Below are 21,666 nucleotides of genomic sequence, written 5' to 3' on the forward strand. Positions count from 1 at the left end.
TTTTGGTTTTCATGAACGGTTAGCCATAATCATCAAAATGAAAAGAAAACAATTCTGGAAATAGATCACTCTGTGTGCACACATTATATATATATATATATATATATATATATATATATATATATATATATATATAGACCTTTATAAATTTTACAAATCATAGATGAGAAATAATTCATTTCTACATTCACTTGAAAATACTCAAGGAATTCACTTGCTAAACCGATTTAGAATTTGTTTTCCCGTGTAAATATTGAAATATTGTTTGACGATCTTGCACGATAATGTTCGACTTATGTTACTTCTACGTGGCCTTTGCCACTTTTGGCAAATTTTAACAAATTTATTATAATTCACGCAAGAAATTGATGTAAATTATAGCGGAACTCTGTACCAGCTCGCAGCTGACGTATATATTACTTTGTGGCACACTGGCAGTCGAAGATATTCCTCTTAATAAATTTGTTGCATCCTACGCCAGCGGACTTCAGCCTAAGACTGGCGTATAAAACCCCAGTCTTAGTAAATCTAAGCTATTGTTTTCACAGAATTAAGCTGTTAACATTTTTTCTTTTTTTTTTCTTTTATAGCACCAAAAAATTCTGCAGTGATATACAAAAGCTGTTAGTTTTCTTTATTTTCCTGTTGCGTATATGGTGCCAACATAGTACACAGCACTCTATAGGGATTGTAATTAAACTGGGGCCGATTTTAATGGGTAGTCCGTTAACCTTTCAGTATGTTTGTGGAAAGTGGAAGGAAACCAGAGTACCCGGAGGAAACCCACGCAACCACTGGGGTAGGGATGACATACAAACTCCATGCAGATGTTGCCCCTTGGCAGATTCAAACCAAGACCCCAGTGCTGCAAGACAACAGCGCTAACCAATGAGCCACCACGATGCTCTTTTTTTACTTAATTTTCTAAATAAATTTGACTAGTGTTAATATTGTTAGACTATAAACTATAGACTGTATGAATACTGTTATCAAAGATCACTACAAGAAGATTACACTGTAAAGTAGTCTTTACTGATCTCTTCTCCCAGACAGTTGCATGACAGTTCACAACAAAGGGTCAAGATTTGTCTAGGGTTAGCCCACCCCTTTAACCCACAACTTCTGTACACCAATGGATGGGAGGTCCACTAAGATAACACTACATATTATAGATAATACAATATAAGCAGACCTTCACTAGCTAGTTATTTTCCAGCTTTATGATCTTTGGAAGAACATAAATATTTACTGTGCATATATTTGTTTCCTAGTTAAATCAGCTGGATAAGGCTGCTGAAGCTGCTCACACTTTTTTCATGGCCAACCCGGAGCATATGGAAGTACAGCAAAATTTAAAGAACTACCAAGTCAAACCAGATATGCCATTGATTGACAAGGAGAGACGGGCATATATGGTGAGTACACACAATCAAGTCACTACTTTTAGATAACTTTTTGTAGGTATCCAAAATGGACTGACTATGGTAAGTTTTTTTTTCATATGATTAAGTGCAACGTACAATGGAATCTGACTGTGTGAACACCACTGCAAAGAAACAGCAGCACACATGTTTCCCATTATCATGTATTTCCCAGTAGACAAGCGTGCACTCAATATTACTGCATCTGACCGGATTTTTCATGCCTTTAAATTTTAGAATTAATGGGGCCATTCAACTATTTTCACATTCTTTCCTTCTTTTCCATAACATCACTATTGTTTAGCTTTTTTTGCAACGTCACTACCTCGAATTGTAGTAAAACGTACACCTACATAGACAAATATGACGCTTTTGTTGAAGATGTACCTGAGGAAATACCTACAGGGCACTATTGGCTATGAGTCGCAGCTATTTAATTTCCCCATCATTTTGCCACTTAATCCTACACATGTTAAGCGTAGTATAAAGCCTTGTTCACATGATAAAATATTCAGTCTGATTTTTATAAATTGTACACAGAATTCTGCTTATTAAGAGCCTTGCATTGCATTCTATATGAACCCACACGCACACACACACATTGTACGGGAAGCAATTTTCAACCAACGGAATTAAAAACCGCGTTGCTGAAAAAAGTCACATGTCACTTCTTGGTGCGTTTTCCGTAGCGTATTCCACTTAAAGACAGTGTCAGGTAGCCTCACGCAGATTAACCCCATTAAATGGGGTTAATGTGCATTAGATCTGTGGCAGTTTTTACTGCAAAACCGCAGCAGAAGTCCGAGGATCGGCTTTGGATTTTTTCCGTGGAATCTCGGCCAAATCCACTTAAAATTTCTCCACATATAAAATCCTACATGTGAGCATGACCTATGAAATGATCAAAGTCAATTTGTCCCATTGAGATAGTGTCTGCAATGGTCACCTTTTGTCATTTCCCTGCAATGGTCACCTTTTGTTCAGAGGTGGGACCCCCATCTATCTGACATTTATGGCATATCCTTTGGATATGCCATAAATGTCCCTGATGGAAAAACCCTCTTTAATCGTTTTTTTTCATCAATTAATAAAATACAAAGTGAATGAACAAAAGAGAAATCTAAATCAAATCAATATTTGATGCCTTTAAAACAGCATTAATTATTCTAGGTACACTTTCACAAAGTCATGGATTTTGTAGAATTATATTCAGGTGTATAATTAACCAATTATACCAAACAGGTGTCAATAATCATAATTTTCATATGTAGGTTGAAACACAGTCATTAACTGTAACATAAATAGCTGTGTAGGAAGCTTAATACTGGGTGAGGAAAAGCCAAACTCTGCTACAAAGGTGAGGTTGTGGAGCACCGTTTCATATAACAGGTCCACTATGGCAAGACTGAGCACAACAACAGGACACAAGATAGTTATACTGCATCAGCAAGGTCTTTCCCAGGCAAAGATTTCAAAGCCTCCTGACAAAGCCGGTCTGTAGGGTGAAACGCGCGTCGAGGCGTTTATCTGCCAGCACCTGACGTTGCTTGTCTCACTCCCCACCATGTCTCAGGGTATGTGTTAAATTTTTGCTATTCTGCATGTTTTGCATTACATCATTGTGGCTCCTCAGCTTGTATTTCAGCTTGTATTTTTGGTGTGTCATTTCATCATTATTTGGATCCCAAAATACTCGTTTATGCTACACATTTAGTTTGATCCAACACTTGCTATACCCCCAGTCCGCAGTACTATATATATATATATATATATATATAAATTTTTAGATGTGGGTACGTCATTATCGCTATTGCTCACTGAGTATAGTCTGATTGTTGGATAGACAAAAATAGAAAAATAGAGACCTCCAGCTCACCTTGTATAGCAGATTTAGATCATCCGGCACGGATCCTCGTGTCGGCACACGATATGTAGACAGTAATAGAAACAAAAGAATTTGGATCCAGCGTGGATTTGTTGAATAAAATGGAACGAAGTTCCAAGTTTAATGAAAAAATTATTCAATTAAAAAAAGAAGAAAAAGACACCAGGATAGAAGCTTGAAAGTGTGCAATCCTGGTAGTGTAAGGAGAAGATATCTGTATTAAGTAAAGCCTACGCGTTTCAAACGCTACACGCGTCCTTAGTCATGGCATCAATGGCCAAAGAACGGCACTAATCTCCCTCCATTGATTTCAATGGGAGGTAGAGGTGATTTTTTTTCCCGGCCGGTTTTTGACCGCTTGCAAAAAAGTGTTATGCCTTATCTTAGAGTGCTTTCTGCCTCTGAACCAATCAATGGGAGGCAGAAAAAAAAAGATGTGTAGTTTGTTTGTTTGGAACATATTTTGACGCAGTTTTTGACCAAAAACCACCTGTGGTTTTTGCACTTGCTTAATAAAAAAACGCCCCCAAAAATTCTCAAAAAAAACATCCAAAACCCGTTTGCATTTCAAAATCTGCCTCAAAAATCGTGAAGGAATTTTGAAGGAGATTTTTTTTTGCTTGGCAAAGCGCTGTGTAGACATACGTACCCTTGGAGTCCACTATTGTTTTACGCTGAGCCTTGTCAGAATATTCTGTAGAATGTTCATTAGATCCGGTATAATGCTTCTCTTTGTTTTTGTCCTCTAACCTCTTACCAAATCGTTGCTGTTCTAAGATTCAGCTAATGTTTGTCATTTTTCTTAACTGATAGGATGAATACCAGTCAGGCGTAAAGTTATATGACCAAGAGCAATATGGAAAAGCTATCAAGCACTTTGAAGAGGCCCTGAAAGGCTATTATCAAGCTGATTCTGAATGCAGAGCATTGTGTGGGGGACCACAAAAATTTGATGAATATGAATATGTGGACTACAGTTCAACCCTATATGAAGTCATTGCAGGTAACCGAGACATGTAACAAATAATAATACTGTCAATGTGTGAAGGTATAAGAAGTCACCAAAGTAATCAGGACACATATAACAGACCGAAGGAAACAACCTCGGTCTTCAGTCATGTTGTAAAGTATTTTAAAGTGTTTTCCAATAATCAAATATCCGTTATTATGAGTAGGTTACTTTTATGTATCATGGGAATAAAACTGGATAATGTGAGCCAGTTTTTTTAGACATTTTTATTTCCTTTCATTGCACAGTAGCACTTGAAATACATCTGTTCTTGCAACCCATAGATACTGAATATAATTATAACTGTTTTATATTTTATTACTGTTAGACAACGCTCACTTGGCGTACATGCATTGTTTTCCCGCCTATTTGGAAAACTATGACGTATGCCTATAGTAAAAAATATCCTGCAATGCAAAAACCAGCGAAATCTTTCTACTTTGCAGAATATTTTCCCCATAGGCATACATTGAAGTTTTCCGCTGTGTATTTTTTTGCTGCAGAAACACAATGCAAGTATGCCAGGTGCGCACCCTTATGATACACTAAACTTCTGAACAATAAGTATTGCAAACAGCATTAAAGGGGTTTTCCCATCAGGGACTTTTATGACATATCCACAGGATATGTCATAAATGTCAGATAGATGTGGGTCCTAACTCTAGAACGGTGCCCCCTAAAACCCGTTTTACCGCTCTGTGTTGTGGTTGAAGCGTGTGATTTTCGACCATGAAGAAGAAAACAGCGTAGCTTGCTGAGCTATGCTGTTTCCGTAAGTTCCATAGAACTGAATGGTAACTTCCATTCACTACTTTGGGAGTTACGGAAACAGCGTAGCTTGGCGAGTTATGCTGTTTTCTTCTTCATCGGAAATCACGTGTGATTTAGTCGGAAATCACATACTTCAGCCGCGACACAAAGCGGTAGAATGAGGTTTAGGGGGCCCTGTTCTAGAGATAGATGCGGGTCCAACCTCTGGGATCCACACCTAGCTGACATTTATGACATATCCTTTGGATATGTCATAAATGTCCCTGATGGGAAAACCCCCTTTAACCAAAATGTGAATACAAACATAAAAGTATATAAAAAAATATATATATTTATTGACTGTTTACATCTAGCTTTTAACTGCATTTGCATGGATATACCCATAAGACCCTGTGTACTCAATGTTTGCGTCACAGGTATCTGTTAGCATACCTTTTTTTTTCACTGTATAGGAAAGTGTAGTCTTGTGATTTCCTATACAAAAGAGCATACAATATAAAAAACACCTATCGTGCAGTATTATTTTTTTTTTCTTACAGTGGGAGCCAGTTGGCGTGTATGCCACTGTATTCCTATACAGTGGCATACATTACAGCCTTCTGTTGGGGGTACACACAGGGAAACCTCCGATGGAAAGCAAATACGAGAAGTGAATAGAGCCTAAGTGAGGATGGATCACATTCTCCATCTGTTAAGTTAGTTTGTGCTTTTGTATTTGAGGATCTATGACCATGAAAGTGAACTTTATGGGAATTTGGACTCCATCCAGAATACAATTTGGCTTCACGGTATTTTCCATAATCCCAACAGGTTGAGTAAATGTTTACAAGAGTGTGATCTAGTATGCAATTCTTCTGTGTCCTAATGTTGGCATATAAATCGTGCACATATTTCATGTCTTTATTTAAAAACATAATCTATCATGTGCAGGCAGGAGCAGAAAATGTCTGTAAATAGTAAATTCGGGATTTTATTGCCAAATAGATGTCCAAGTATTTGTTGAATTCTTGATGTCAACAGCCAGATTTACCTCTGAGTACAAAGGCCAGATAAATCATTGAACGCTTCTACACTGCACTATCGCTCTGTGGCTTGGGATGAGCTATAGTGCAAACTGGACTTGTGTTCTTCTGGCTATTGTTTTCTCATATTTGAAGGCCATACCTAGCATACTCTGAGGCATAACTGTTCTGGCTGTGTTGTCCAATATTCATGTATTTTTCCTCAGTGTTTGGCCCCAAAAAATCTCCACGCTTAGAACAGCATGACACAAATAAATTAGGTCGATATTGGACATGTTAAAGGTTAGGTTATATGTACAGTATGTACATCTCAGACATTTATGGCATAGCTATAGGATATTCCATGAATGTTTGAAAGATGAGGATCCCAGCCCCCGAGATACGGAAACCGCGTTGCTCGCTGTGCTGCGCTGTTTTCCTAACACAAATTAATTTGTACAGGAAACAGCATGTGTAGCTCAGCGAGGTCGGCTGGTTCTGGGAACCCCGACCACCTCTGCATCTATTCCCTGCCAAACTCCAGTGGCCATCTTGAGAAAGGTGCAGGAGCACAGAGCTGGGACCGACATCTATCAGACATTTATGGCATTTACAAAGGGCATGCCATAAATGTCTGAGATCGGAATAACTTTTTAAAGGCAATAACCATCATTCTTTTTTTTTTTATTATTGCTCCAATGTATCTAAAATGAGAAAAGAAGCAACTTTGCAATAGGTCTTATTTAAAAATGTCATATTGTTTGGTCTCTACAGCTCCTATGCAAACCTATGCATCTCCATGGCAACAGACCACAAACAAACCCTTAAAATCTAAACCTGCAGACTAACTCTCTTTCATCTGTCCTCTACTTATTGCTAACCTACCAAAATGTATGTTAGCAAGATAAAAGGCAATATGACTGCACAGGCTACACAGGGTTTATTTGTGGTCTGTTATTTAGGGGTTTATTTTCCACGAATATTCGACAATGACTCTTTTTCCTCTAATAAAGGTGCAACCATATCTTTTTCAAGAAAGTTGAAGTTGTCACACGCCTGTAAGACCGTGGGAGAGAATTCCCAATTCTGAAAGTAGACTTTGCATTGTCTTGTTGTATAGTTTGTACATTTTTTATATATGCCAAAGTATATGGTCTATTGGTCTATTTAATAGGCACTGTGTCTTTAGAGGCTGTGTACACCTTTGAAAGGAATATACACAGGTGCATATTAGGGCCTGCAACAAGTGTGCCCTAATATGGCATACACATGATATAGCCCTGGGGTCCTTTGTCAGGTCTTGGGCTGACCCGGGATCTGCAATCCCCGTTACAAGGGGGATTACTACCATGTACAGTGTTTCATCGCAGCCCTGACGGGGTTAACTGTTCTGCTACTGCCGTTGATCTCGCTGGTGCACTGACAGTGCCCAAGATACCATCATGATGAAAATGTATGTCATGGTGCGGCAACTGACAGCTGTTCATGAGGCTTTATTCAGACGAACATGAATTACGTCTGTGCAACGCGCGTGATTTGCACGCGCGTTGCACGGACCTATATTAGTCTATGGGGCCGTGCAGACATGTCCGTGATTTTTACTCAGCGTGAGTCCGCTGAAAAAAAGTCACGACATGTCCGTTTTTCGCGCATCACGCACCCATTGAAGTCAATGGGTGCGTGAAAACCACGCATGTCGCACGGAAGCACTTCCGTGGGACAAGCGTGATTCACGCAACAGCTGTCAAAAGGATGAATGAAAACAGAAAAGCACCACGTGCTTTTCTGTTTACAAACATTCAAATGGAGTGTCATAATGATGGCGGCTGCGCGAAAACCACGCAGCCGCGCATCATATGCTGATGCCTCACGGAGCTGTTAAGTGGCTTTTGCGCACGCAAAACGCCGCGTTTTTGCGTGCGCAAAAACGCCACGCTCGTGTGAATGAGGCCTTACGTACATTTTCGTCTCGCGTTGGGAACCAGTTAAAGTGCATTTAGCATATTTTTTTTACAAAGGTTCAGTTTCATATTACAGTTCATATAGTTGTTTTTGGGACATCTTTCTGCGCTTTCTAAGGATGGGGACAGGACACTTTTTTTTTCTTCTTAGAGAAATGTAGCCTCATTTTTTTGCATGCCTTGTGCTCCATATTTGGTTCGGAGTGGTGTGTGCAATTTATCTTGATACTGTATGCAGTCTTATATGTTCACTGTATGACACTATACTGGCATGTTGGGTGACATTTATCAATTGTCAATATTATTTATAAAGTCGTGTGACTTATCTAGGTATTCCGCGTATTATTTATATAGGCATTATACACCGGTCGGCCACAACATTAAAACCACTTGTTTAATATTGTGTAGAGCCCCTTGTGCTGCCAAAACAGCTCTTACCCATCGAGGCATGGACTCCACAAGACCCATGAAGGTGTCCTGTACTATCTGGCACCATGATGTAAACTCCAGATTATTTAAATTCTGTAAGTTGCGAGTCGGGGCCTCCATAGATCGGACATGTTTTTCCAGCACATCCCACAGATGCTCGATTGGAGAGCTGGTGAATCTATATGATGTAAAAGAAAACATGATCCACCAGACCAGGTTAACTTCTTTCATTGCTCCATGTCCAGTTCTGATGTTCACATGCACTGTGTGTACTGATCAAGTTCTGATACCTTTCTATCATACCCAACATGCGCATCAATGAGCCTTGGGCACCAATTTCCCTGTTGCCAGTTCACTGGTTGTACTTCCACTTTTGGTAGGTACTAACCACTGCATACTGGGAACACCCCACATGACCTTCCATTTTGGAGATGCTTCGACCCGGTCATCTAGCCATCACAAGTTGACCCGTAGCAAAGCTGTTCAGATCCTTACACTTGCCTATCTTTTCTGCTTCCAACACCTCAATTACAAGAATAGACTATTTACTTACAGGTGCCATTGTAATGAGATAATCAATGCTATTCACTTCACCTGTCAGTAGTTTTAATGTTATGGCTGAGCGGTGTAGTTGCTCTTCATATGGGTACATACACATACAGTATATTAAATAGGATTTGTAAGCTCTCCTGACATGCCTGTTTTAGCAAATACTTGTTTTCCCCAGAAAATAACAATTCTTAAGCAGTTCCTTAGAACTCTGTGTTGTGTCAATTCTCTGTTATTCCTCCTAGAAATGTATGAATAGTTTGACAACTGGATGTTACCATTCCTCTTGTCAACATGGTGTGTCAAAACTGCCATACAGTGACCATATAGTGGTCAGATACCTCTTCTTGACAGGCAGTCTGCAAAATATCATCTTACTTCAGACTATACAAGTGAAGTACTGATCACAGGCAGGATAAAATACTATTAAATTCACTTAAGGGGGTTTTGCACAAGTAGATATCGCCCATGTTGTAATAAAACAAGCGCCAATCATACAGCTTGTTGATCGGCACTTGTTTGCTCTCTTTAAACCCTTGAAGTCCAAGCCATTTTTTGTGTTTTCGTTTTTTACTCCCCGCCTTCCATGAGCCATATCTTTTTTATTTTTCCTTCAATAGAGTAGTGTGAAGGCCTGTTTTTTTGTGGGAGGACTTGTAGTTTTATTTGCACCATTTAAAATACCATATAATGTAATGGGAAACTGAAAAAGAATTCTATGTGGGGTGGAATTGGAAAAAACTGTGATTCCTCCATTTTCTTTTGGGTTTTGTTTTTGGTTCTTTCACAGTGTGGTAAAAATGAAAAAAATAACTTTATTCTGCTGGTCAATACGATTACGGCGATACCAAATTTATATAGTTTTTTTAATGTTTTACTCCTTTTAGAAAGAAAAAACTTTTTTATATTTCGTCGGTTGAGGCTTATTTTTTGCAGGACGAGCTGTGGTTTTTAGTGGTACCATTTCTTGGTACGTACGGCATGTGATCACTTTTTATCGCTAAGTTGACAAAAAAACAGTGATTCTGGTGTTTTACACACTTTTTTTACATGCGAGTTAAATAATGCTATATTGTAATAGTTCAGACTTTTACGGACGCATTTATACATATTTTGTTTACTTTTTTATTTTTTACATTGCTTTAAAGAAAAATGGGAAAAGGTTTTTTTTTTTTTACATTTTTATTTTTCACTACTGAAAACTTTATTTAACTTTTTTTTTACACTTTGTCTGTCCAGAGGCAGGGTTTAACAGAGGCGGAGAGAAGGCCCACGGCCTACCATGACAGCCATCGGTATTCCACGATCGTGTCGTGGGGGCCCCCCTCTTTCGAACGGCTTAAATGCTGCACTCACTATTGACCGCGGCATTTAAGTGGTTAAACGGCCAGGAAGAGTGCAATTGCAGTTGGCCGTTTGTACAGGGTATCAGCTGTCCTACACTGCTGACACCAGCAGCGTATGGAGCGGGCTCAGCGCGTGGGCCCGCTTCCTACTTCTTCCCCTGCACCATGACGTACCGGCACGTCATGGTGCTTCAAGGGGTTAAATGGAGCAATAATCGTTTCGTAGGGGGACAAGTGATCACTACTACGATCGGTCGTCCCCATGCATTTGTATAATGTCGGTAGCACATCTTTGTTTACACAAGGAGATGTGCTGCCGCCTAGTGACCATTATTTTGGCCGCATAATGGTGGCGATCAGCCGATGATTGAGTGCTTCCCCGTTCATCGACTGATCTTTGAAGTGTTTACACTGGGAAATTATTGCAAACGACCATTCGTATGACCCTATCCTTGGCCCGTGTAAAAGGGCCTTTACAGGTGACATCTTCTCTGATTGGAGTAGTTTACTTTCCTTTTCTTCTCCATCCGCCCGAGACCGCCATGATGACTTTTCCGGACAACTGCAGAGTTTGCTGTACCAGACCCATAAATAAATTTAGACAGCAAACCTCCTAAATAAATTTAGACCTCAGACCAGACCCTTTATTTAAATCCAAGACTCATTAATTAAGACTCAGACCATGCTCCTAAATTAATTCAGAATCCTACAAAACTTCAGATCCCAGACCAGACCCTAAATACATTTTAGGCACATGACCTGATCCTTAAATTTCTTCTGACCCCCGACCCGACCCCTATATTAATTTAGACCCGAGACTAGACTCCTACATTACTTCAGACCCCTAAATAAATTTCAAACCCCAGACCAGGAACCTTAAATAACCCAACCAGTTTGTTTCTAGCTTCATCTCCGGCTGCCGCCACACACGTTGTCACAATGTGCAAGCAGTCACTACACAAGAGCAGATTTACACAAAGACTCCCAGCTTTGAAACCAGCATCCTGATAATTCATGACGTATTGTCGTAAAAACATTACTAAACATGACGGAAGCTTGTGTATTAAAATCGGCTTATGTCCTCTATACCTCGCTCAGGAGACAACATAAATCTTCTTCTGAACAGGCAGATCTCAGTATACATTTGCTTTTCAGGAGTGTTGTTGCCATTAAAAGATTTATGGACTCTTAGCCCAAGTGTTTCTATGATGACATAAACTGCCAAAGGTGATATACAAGCTGCAAAATTCCAGCTAGGAGTAAGAATTTCCAATATGTGACCTCATCTCCTCATGTGATGGACAAACGTTACAATTACTTTATTCCTTTATTCAGTAAAGCCCCAAATATGTTTTAGATTGTGTAAAACCAGTGCTATCATAACAAAGCGCTAACCAGATCCTTCTGTGGAACGAGAGCCAAATATAGTGATTCCCTTGGTTAAGTCTCTGTTTAGATAACGTATTTCCATTGGCAGGTGCGGTGATATCCCCCTTTGAAATTATTAAATCTTTCAGAGGGAGCAATAACATAGAACTTTTAAAAAGCTAAAATAAAATTGAAAAATATCTCATTACGCAAATAGGAACCAGTACTAATTTTTTTGCCTGCACAGCTTATCCTTTGTGTATTTCAGGTCATTGGAGCATTAGACTTGGTGCGGAGCCCACACACTTCTAATTAGAACCTTTATTCCCATAAACTAAATTGTTCTTAAATGGAAGAAGAAGCATAAAAATGTAGCCGTCACAAGCCAGCTGGCTGAAATGAGCAATTTGGTTCTCCCTCCAGGAGTCTGGATCCATGTATCATTATCTGCCGTATACATTCCGAGATATTTATGCTACATTTCAGCATTAAACAGTTGTGTTGGCAGCAAAATAGGAATCAAATCCTTTGGTAGATTCAGTTAAATGAGGTTAAATCATTTCAGCTTATTTGTGGAATTGCCTGCCAGAAACGAAAGTATGCTTTATAGTTTTGATCATGCAAATATCAATATAGCTACTATAATTTAAGATGACGTTTTCAGTTTACTTAGTCTCAGGACATCTACTTATTTATTTTAGATTGCTGTCATATAATTCTTGAAAAGTTTCCTAGAAATCTGAAAGACTTTTTGGAAAGGCATGAATGGTTTTCAGGGAAACTTTACAATTAATGTAAATAAACTCTACTGTCTGTTATGGTAAGCACTAATAATTTGTTTAAGAATTTGTCACTAATAAACAGGAGCCCCTTCTTTAAAGATGTTGTTAACTGGAAATTGATAAGCTGATCACCGGGTCTCCTGCTGTTGGGAGCCCAAGCAATCAGCTTTAATTAGTGGAGGAACTGAGCAGCAAGTGTTACATTTCCCTGCAGCGCCACCACAGGGGAAATGGAGTGTTACACAGTTCTCATTTAAATTCATTGGCTGTCCATGTAATGCACAGATGTGCTTGGTACTTCAGAGTAAGAGATGCTCTTTGTATCTGCTCTCCACGATCCATGATAGATGAGGGTCCTAAACAGGGGACCCCCTTCGATTAACTTAGAATTCCATAATAGAGTATTTGAAAATGGATTTTTGAATGAATGTTTATGTAAATGTATTAGATAAGAACCTCCCTACCTATTTATAAGCAGAGAGGTCTAGAAGATCTATTTTGCCGTTTTAAGAGTTCCTTCACTATAGAGAAGATATGATGGAAACCGGTTAATGGTGAATTTATTTACCTAACAAAATCCCCCCTGAAAATTTTTTAAAAAAATTGCACGTTGAATGGAACATTTCTGAGCTACTTTTTGTTTCTCATTACCACAGGATAGATTACAAATAGCACTTGAAGAACACTCCAAAATATAATATATTCACCAATGCAACATTTTTGCTCGATACTAGAGCCTTTCTCAAGTGAATAAGGCTTGAGTATAGGCGTAAAACGTTGGATGGGTGAATAAGTTATATTCAGATTGCACTTTAACTTCTATCTCTCATCTATTCGTTGGGTTGAAACATGTCCGTGGATCAAGGTGTGTTTTAATTTGTCGCTTCCTACTGTGCTGCTGCTTTTTCTTTATTAGGTGTATAAATAACTTTTTGCCCATAAAGAGTAAGTGATTAATCTTCCCATATATTATCCAGTTCACTAGAAGAATAAAAAAAGAGCAGAAAAGCTAATATTCCCTGTTACATATAAATTAAATAGAACCCGTTCAGCTTGTTTTTGAAGCCTTTTGTGGGTAACAAATGTTTCACTGGACAAAACCTGCAGATGTTCTCTATACACGTTCTCAGGAATTTTGATAAAGTTGAAGCTTGGCTACCAGCCAAAAATCCCTGGTTTTGGCAATGTTTGGGACACCAGTTTAGGGTTTTATTCTTTAGATCTCATTTGTTTATGTGTGTATTTTTATTGTTTTGTTTTACATGTTGGATGGGTTTACTATTGATTTTTTACTAGTAAACTATAAAATCTTATTACATTTTCATTCCACTAGAAAATTGTTCATTAAATTCTGTCCTTGACATTCTTGGCCCACCAACACCTGCACATATGAAATCACTCACCCATATTGCTTCTGGTCTGTCATCATTGGGATCTCTCTTCCTAATGAAAGGTCTGTTCCTGCAGGTTGCCTCGGTTTACAGGATGAGAAGTGTAAAGTGTAAACTTCTTGTCCAAGGGTAAATACTTTGTGTTTAGTACGGGACGTTTTCATTCTTGAACCAAATTAATTTTGGGATTAAATTAAATGGTTGACAGAAGAGAGCCTGTTTATCTGTAAATGTTATTAGCTGGGCCTAGTTATGGTTTAGCTATAAAGTTGAATCAACTTCCTGTCTCAATCCCTACTTTTGACGATTTTCTTCTCGTGCTAAATGCCTATTGAAACTAATTTCAACAACCACAAGAGAAAAAAAAAGCAGGTTAACTGAGTAATACGTGTAGATGTAGACTATTGTTGGCTACTTTTTAGAAGAAGTATTTAAAATGCTCTGGGTTTTTTTATGGAAGTAAATGAGAAAAACCATAGCCCAACCACAACATATAGATCATGCTTCTTTTAGATTCTAAGACCTCATGCACATGGCTGTATTAAGGCTCTATTTTATACAAGGTCGTAATAGAACTCCCATTCAATTCAAGTGCATGTGGCTTCTACTCTAACCTCAGTATGCCTTGCAAGAAAACAAATCGTGGCATGCTCTATTACATGCCGCATGTAGAGAGGTATTCACTTCTAGAAGTTTTGCTTAGAGGGTAGAATAGCTCCGCATGTACGGCACCTGATGGAACCTGTACGTAAGCACACAGAGGCTGTACGGCTTCGTACTAGGGAGTGATTACATCTGTGCACTGCTGTACAAACTCTGGGGCCTAAAGCTTCTAGATTATCAGCTTTTTTGGATCAATGACTGGTTTGTCTGAAAAGAAAAAATCATCAAAAACTGTACTTTGTGAACAAACCTTTATTCTGAAGCAGAATTGTAGTTCTATTTTTTTTCCTTTTTAACTTAATTGAATGCAGGGGCGTAGCTAGGGGGGCAGGCGCGGCATGTGCCCTGGGTGCAACTACAAGGGAAGGAAGGGGGGAGCGCCGACCAGGGGAGTGGAGGCATGTCCCCTTTGGGCCAGTACTCCCATAGACATTTAGTGCCATGGGCAGCGCATGGGACAAGAGCGGGAGCTGTGTACTGTAATGCACGATGTTCTCCTGCACAGCCAGAGCGTGGAGGATGGATGAAGAGAGGGCTGGGGAGGAGCAGTCTCACACACAGCTCTCCTCCTGCCTGCAACGTGTGACCCCTCATAACATGAAGAGCCCTCCACGGAGCTCCGGACTGATAAGTACAGCTGTGTATGTGCAAGTAGGGTGTGTGTGTGTGTGTGTGTGTGTGTGTGTATAAATCGTTTTTGTGTGGGAGGGGGGATTTGACTGTAAATATTATGTGTCGGTGAGGGGATTCTGTATAAATTGTTTTAGTGGAGAGGCGGGATTTGACTATATGGCCTCATGCACACTTCCGTCGGCCGTTGTACTGCCGCTAATGACGGTTCTGTGAATCACGGACCTCACACGGATGGCTTCCGTGTGCAGTCCGTTGTTTCACGGACTAAATCAATGCAAATGCCAAGACTGCTCCATCAAAAACGGGCAGGAGTAGGACCTGCCCTATTTTTGAGGGAACGGCAGCACGGTTCTGTTAAAACAATGGAAGTGTGCATGGACCCATTGAAATGAATGTGTCAGGGTGCTATCCGTTCAAACAACGGATAGCATTCTGATGAAAAAAACTGAAGTTGGCATGTGGCCTGAGGCCTCAAGCACATATCCATTGCCATTTATACGGCTGCATATCACGGATCTGCAGAGTTTGGGGGGGGCACTAAGCTGAATCTTTGGCCCAGGTGCAGGAGAACCTAGCTACGCCTCTGTTGAATGTATCGCTGAATGTCCATATTCTAGATACCCCCAAATATGACCCCATTGTTGTATATTGTATAGACAGACAGTTTCCTGTAATTCAATACATTATTGACATGGCAAGTGATGTGTAAAAATTTTTAACTGACTGTGATATTTATATAAGTAAGATACATGACAGATCACAATGATTTACTCCAAACCGTACAATGTAATTTTCCAGGGAAACAAGCAAATTACATGGGATTTATAATCTGCAAAATATGGTTTACAGCCATCTGTACCTGAAGTATTTTGGGTAACATATCATAACGGTGGCAAGCATTAAAATCCACATCTGGAAATTGCTTTGGGAAAAAAACTCTTTATTTCAGGCGTGTGTGCACATTGGATGGTGTAGAAATTCTACAGCAGCAGGTATTGTTGTTGCCTTACACTTTAATGTTATGTAGATGACATAATGGTTGTATAATTCATAAATTGATCAGATAGCTTTTTATAAAGGGAGAAAACATTTTGATTTTTTTTTTATCTGTGACAGGTTAATGCAGCTGTTGTGAAACTTTAGATCCCAACAGCTGGATACCACAAATCTTCCTGTCTGTTTTGGAGGAAGTACCATATGCTCCAATCTCTTTTGCAGGGTAAAAACTTTACCAGACAATAAGCCACTAATGCTAATGTATAAAATTGACCAATGTGCTTTATATTAATTATTTGTGGTCCAGACCTTAAAGAAGCACTCCGATAAAATGTTTTTCCCCCTCCTTTTGTAAATGTGATTAAATGTTCTGGGTCGCCGTTGGGTCACATGATCCCCACTCTGACACCCTAAATCCTACAGCGTCTGCTGTGTGGACCAGAGTCTATGAGACTCACTTCAAGTATCTTAAAGGCTTGCATTGAGAGACTGACTTCCGGTCCACATAGCAGGCGTTGTAGGATTCAGGAAGTCAGAGTGGCAACACGGAATGGGGCAACTAACCGTAAAATAAAATGCCCGGTGAGGGAAAAAAAACTCACTACCTTTCACTTAATCCGTTTCTTTTGCTTTGAGTGATTCTTTCATGGGAAAGTTCCAATAAAAATGTCAGAAGATGGTTCCCTTCAAAATCTTCATCATAGGGAACAATTATGTTGAGTCAGCTGCGTCCAGAATAGAATGACGAATAAAACTGCTGCCACGTTAATTTTTTTCACCGTTCTCTCGCAAACAAAAGTCGGCCATAGTTGTAAAGATTATTCGCGATCCAAATGATTTTATGATCGTTGACCAGAGCTATGGTGCTAAAAATTTACCAAAACAGTTATTCAGACTTATTTTTATTTTATTTTATTCCTGTCGCTTATATAGCGCTATTATCATAGTACAAAGGTTGTCATATCTAACTTCCCTATCTCTGAAATAAGTATATATATATATATGTGTATATATATATATATATATATATATATATATATATATATACATACATACATACACACACACACACACACACACACACACACACACACACACACACACACACACACACACACACACACGCACACAGTACAAACTCCTTGCAGATGTTGCCATGGGTTGGGCTGCAAAGCGGCAGTGCTAATCATTGGGCCTCCGTGCTGCTCACTTCATAATTAAAGTGTATTTGCTACAAAGCGCACAATATATTTTCCCAATTTTTATATTTTTTTGTGTATGCTTCTTACCAGATGGGCATTCCAATTTTTTTGTCCATGGCAGGCTAGTGTATATTTATATGTATCCTTTATATTATTTAACATAATAGAAGCGGGTGACTCCAGGACTTCTACCTACAGTACCAGAGAGGTTTTTGGTTTTGTTTTTTTATTTTAAAAGGAAATCTTCTTTAATTCAATAATAAACCACTACTTCACTGCCACAATCCGACCTGATCACAGCCGCTTGTCTGGAAAACTCAAAGACAATGCTGAGAAGTCACCCACATGTGGAAGTCTTTAGCCTAGTACAGCTACAGTGAGAGGTCACAAGTTCTCTGATTGCAAACAGCCTGCAAAGCTCAGTATGATGGCTGGAAAACAAGCTGCTATGAATCAAGATAAATTGTTTCTCCTCCAGTCCATTTTCACAGCCCTGTCAAGTCTGAGAATGTGATCGCTTCTTTGTGTGGCTCTGCAGGACTTGGTAATAATGAGTGCAAAAAAAGAAAAAAAAGAGAGATCGGCATTAAACTTAATTTTTATGTGTGAAAACATTTGCAATAAATCAACAAAGCAAACATATTCTCAGTCAGGATGATACTTTTTGATAATGTATACCATATAAGGCTCTGTTCACATCTGCGTTGGGGTCCCGTTCTGACGTTCTGTCTGAGGTTTCTGTTAGAACGGGACCCTGAACTGAAACCGACGGAAATTAGAGGTTTCCGTTTCTATCACCATTCATTTCAATGGTGACGGAGTCGGTGCCTGTGGTTTCCGTTTGTCTCTTTCGTTTTGACGGAAGCAATAGCGTAGTCGACTACGCTATTGCTGCCGGCAAAACGACAGATCCGGTGCACAAAAGAGACAAATGGAAACTACGGACACCGGCTCCATCACCTTCTAATTCAATGGTGATGGAAACGGAAACCTCTGGTTGTCAGTTTGTGTCTGCTCAGGGTCCCGTTCTGACGGAAACCTCCGACGGAACGTCAGAACGGGACCCCAATGCAGATGTGAACAGAGCCTAAGCTGTAAGGCAACTGCAGTCTGCATCCCCAAAACAAGAAGGTTATATTTGCACGTGCAGTTTTTGATGACATTTTCTAAACCAAATAAAGGAGTGGATCCAAAAGGAAGTAAACGTATAGAGGAAGGATTTATATTCTCTCTGTTGTATCCACTCCTGTGTTTGGTTCAAAATCTGCATCAAAAACTGTATATTAGATTCCAGCCTAAGAGAAGGTAGATAAGAATGTTGATATTTTGGCGCAAACTGGCGAAAATTTTAATCTTCTTAGATCTCTCTCCATGGCACCCAGAACAGGCCAAAGTTTGGCCCAAGTACCACAAACAGGTCAGGCTAGATCAAGGTAAATATGTCACTGTATATTAATGTGGCCACTGGGACTAATACATTTTTGAATTTGTCCGAGAGTATTTCTTTAAAGCTGTAGACAACCATTTTGGTTAAACCCTCCTGTCAAATTGCCATAGATATCCTCTGTAACTTCACTACATGGCCAGAAGCATTATTGGTGGATCCATGCTACAGGTGACTAAAGTTGATGTGCAGCATAGGCCTAAGGTTCAAACCTAAAATCTTTGTTCCATTTCTCTTTCTTTATCTCAGTCTCTCATGCTTGTTCTTTTTGATTTCAGATCACTATATTCAGATTCTGGTTTGTGAGCATGAATGTGTAAGAGAACTTTCCACACGTCCAGGGCGTTTGTCACCAATTGAGAACTTCCTACCTTTGCACTATGATTTCCTACAGTTCAGCTACTACAGAGGTATTTCTGACCATATGAAAAACTTGACCTTCAAATCACGTAGCTATGCTATTATTCATCCCGTCCTTCTTTTGTATCTTAGGTCATCTTTTACATTGCCATACAATAAATGAATACAATGAGTTACACAAATGCATACAATTCTGCAACACAATTGTTTACCTTTGTACCTTCTAATCGTAAATTGCATAAAACGAGTATTTACATGTACCAATTATTTCATTTTGCCATCCAAACGACATCATTGTCACAGGGCTCAGTAGGCGTGGGGAAATAATATTTTATTATCGTTTTGTCCACTCATTTCCTTATGAAGACCACTCAGTGATTGTATTCAGACACCGCGATTTTTCTATCTTCCTATCAAAATATTTACGTTGCCAGAAGATTTGCAATCGTAGCTCTGAGGCAATCGCATGAGGATGTTTACACACTGTGATGCTCGACAGCGACAGTAGTTTATAGCTTCAAACCTACACATTATTGCAGTATGTAAAGCCACCCTTAGTAGTAACACACACAAGTAAAAAAAAAACAGCTAACCTACTTGTTGACAAGTTTTAGGTAGCAAAATTTGATTTAGTTTCACATAGTGCACAAACTATAAGAAATAAGTTAAATAGGCAAAAATGTAAGAAATATAAAAAAAATCTTCACTTTTTTATATAGCCTGATAGGTTTCTGTTTATGGCTCGGGACACAGGGCGGATACGCTGCGTAAAAGTACACAGCATATTTGTCCTGAAAACCGCAGTACATTACCCCCGAAAAATTGCTACAAATCGTGGTGCAGTTTGTCGGGCAGCACGTCCATTGCAAACATACTGCAGGAATAAAAAAACAACTATATTTACCACCTACACGTTCTCATAGCGACGTGTCCCTCTGTTCTGAGCGCAATCCAGCCTTTTGGAATGACGCTGTAGTACATGTGACTGCTGCAGCCATCACATGGGATGAAATCCAGGAGACTTGGCTGCGTTTAGAACAGAGAAAAGTGTCGGTATGACTATGTCTGTGGGTAAGGATAGGTTTTTTTAAAAATAAATTTTACGCAAAAAAAGCAACTTTTTTTTAAACTTATTTTGTTTCCGCCGCAAAAGTTGCAACGCATGGCTCTTTGTTATGGGTTTTACCTTTCCAATGGGGAAAACCCACAACTGAAGAGCAGTGATTCCGCAACATAAATTGACATGCTGTGGTTTAAAAAAAACCGCCTGCAGGTCAATTCATGAAAAAAATTTTGGCAGATTTTTTTCCACTGTGTGTGAATGAGGTTTGTTCAAATTTCATCCACACTGCTGCAACTTTACTACGCTGCAGATTTTACACATTTGAAATCCGTTGCAGAAAATACGAAATGTATACACTGTGTGTGTTCCCACCCTAAAGGGGTTGTACCAAAATTGACAATTATTACCTATCCACAGGTATGGTCTGATTAATGGGAACCTGGCTGCTGGGCACCCCACCGATCGCGATAGTATTTGAGCAATTCAGCTGTTTCCGTCAGTCCCATAGAAAAAAAATAGAGGTGTTGGCGCATGTACCCCCTGCAGTTCAGACCCCCATTTTTGCAGTTGGTGGAGGTTCCAGCGGTGGGGCTCCCAGCAATCAGACAATTATCACCTATCCCGTGGAAAGGTGACAGTTGTCGATTCTGGTACAGCGCCAATTTAGGACAAGGTTTGCAATGATACTATATTATACTGTTCCTCTAGGCACAATGATATCGTGCTGCTAAGTTGATATCCTGAGATGATGTGTATATGAGACTTTGGTGATAGAGATACTAATGCTTTGACTTGTATGATTTTATCTTTAGCCCGTCTCCCTTTTCATCCTTTTTTATAGACAAAACTTTATTAGAACATTGCAGGTTTGTCTGTGATTTAATATATAGAACATTTTTGTTTATGAAAGTTTGTGTACTGTGGCAAAAAAGTGAAAATAATAATATTTTTGTATCCATAATCAGTTGGAGATCATGTGAAAGCTCTGGAATGTGCCAAGTCGTACCTACTCTTTCATCCTAGTGATTTGGATGTGTCTGAAAATGTGAGCTATTATGAGAGTCTTATAAGTGACTATATGGATCCAGCTGACGTCAAACCTAGAAAGGTGAGTTAGATTATTGTGTCTTGAGATGCCCTCACTGCATCGACATGTAAGGCTTCGTTCACATATCCGTTATGGCTCTATTCTGAAGTTCCGTCTGAGGTTTCCGTCAGAATAGAGCCCTGACTGACACAAACGGAAACCACAGGTTTCCGTTTCCATCACCATTGATTTCAATGGTGATGGATCCGTTCCCAATGGTTTCCGTTTGTCTCAGTTGTGCAAGGGTTTCCGTCGTTTTGCAAGGGTTCCTATGGTTTCCGTTTGTGTCAAGGAAGCTCCGACGG

General features: G+C 39.4%; 1 protein-coding gene across 2 annotated transcripts in view; it reads left to right on the top strand.

Moving 5' to 3' along the window:
• The window catches only part of P3H2 (prolyl 3-hydroxylase 2), a 134,148-nt gene that overhangs the window by 84,428 nt on the left and 28,054 nt on the right, over positions 1 to 21,666 (top strand). For both annotated transcript variants that reach the window (XM_075861789.1, XM_075861790.1), the window contains 4 exons: positions 1,272 to 1,415; positions 4,120 to 4,309; positions 19,130 to 19,261; positions 21,240 to 21,382. In XM_075861789.1, coding sequence (XP_075717904.1) covers positions 1,272 to 1,415; positions 4,120 to 4,309; positions 19,130 to 19,261; positions 21,240 to 21,382 — 609 coding nt within the window. The remainder of the gene's footprint in view (positions 1 to 1,271; positions 1,416 to 4,119; positions 4,310 to 19,129; positions 19,262 to 21,239; positions 21,383 to 21,666) is intronic.

This window comes from Rhinoderma darwinii, chromosome 4 (genome assembly GCF_050947455.1).
Source record: "Rhinoderma darwinii isolate aRhiDar2 chromosome 4, aRhiDar2.hap1, whole genome shotgun sequence".
Taxonomy (NCBI): domain Eukaryota; kingdom Metazoa; phylum Chordata; class Amphibia; order Anura; family Rhinodermatidae; genus Rhinoderma; species Rhinoderma darwinii.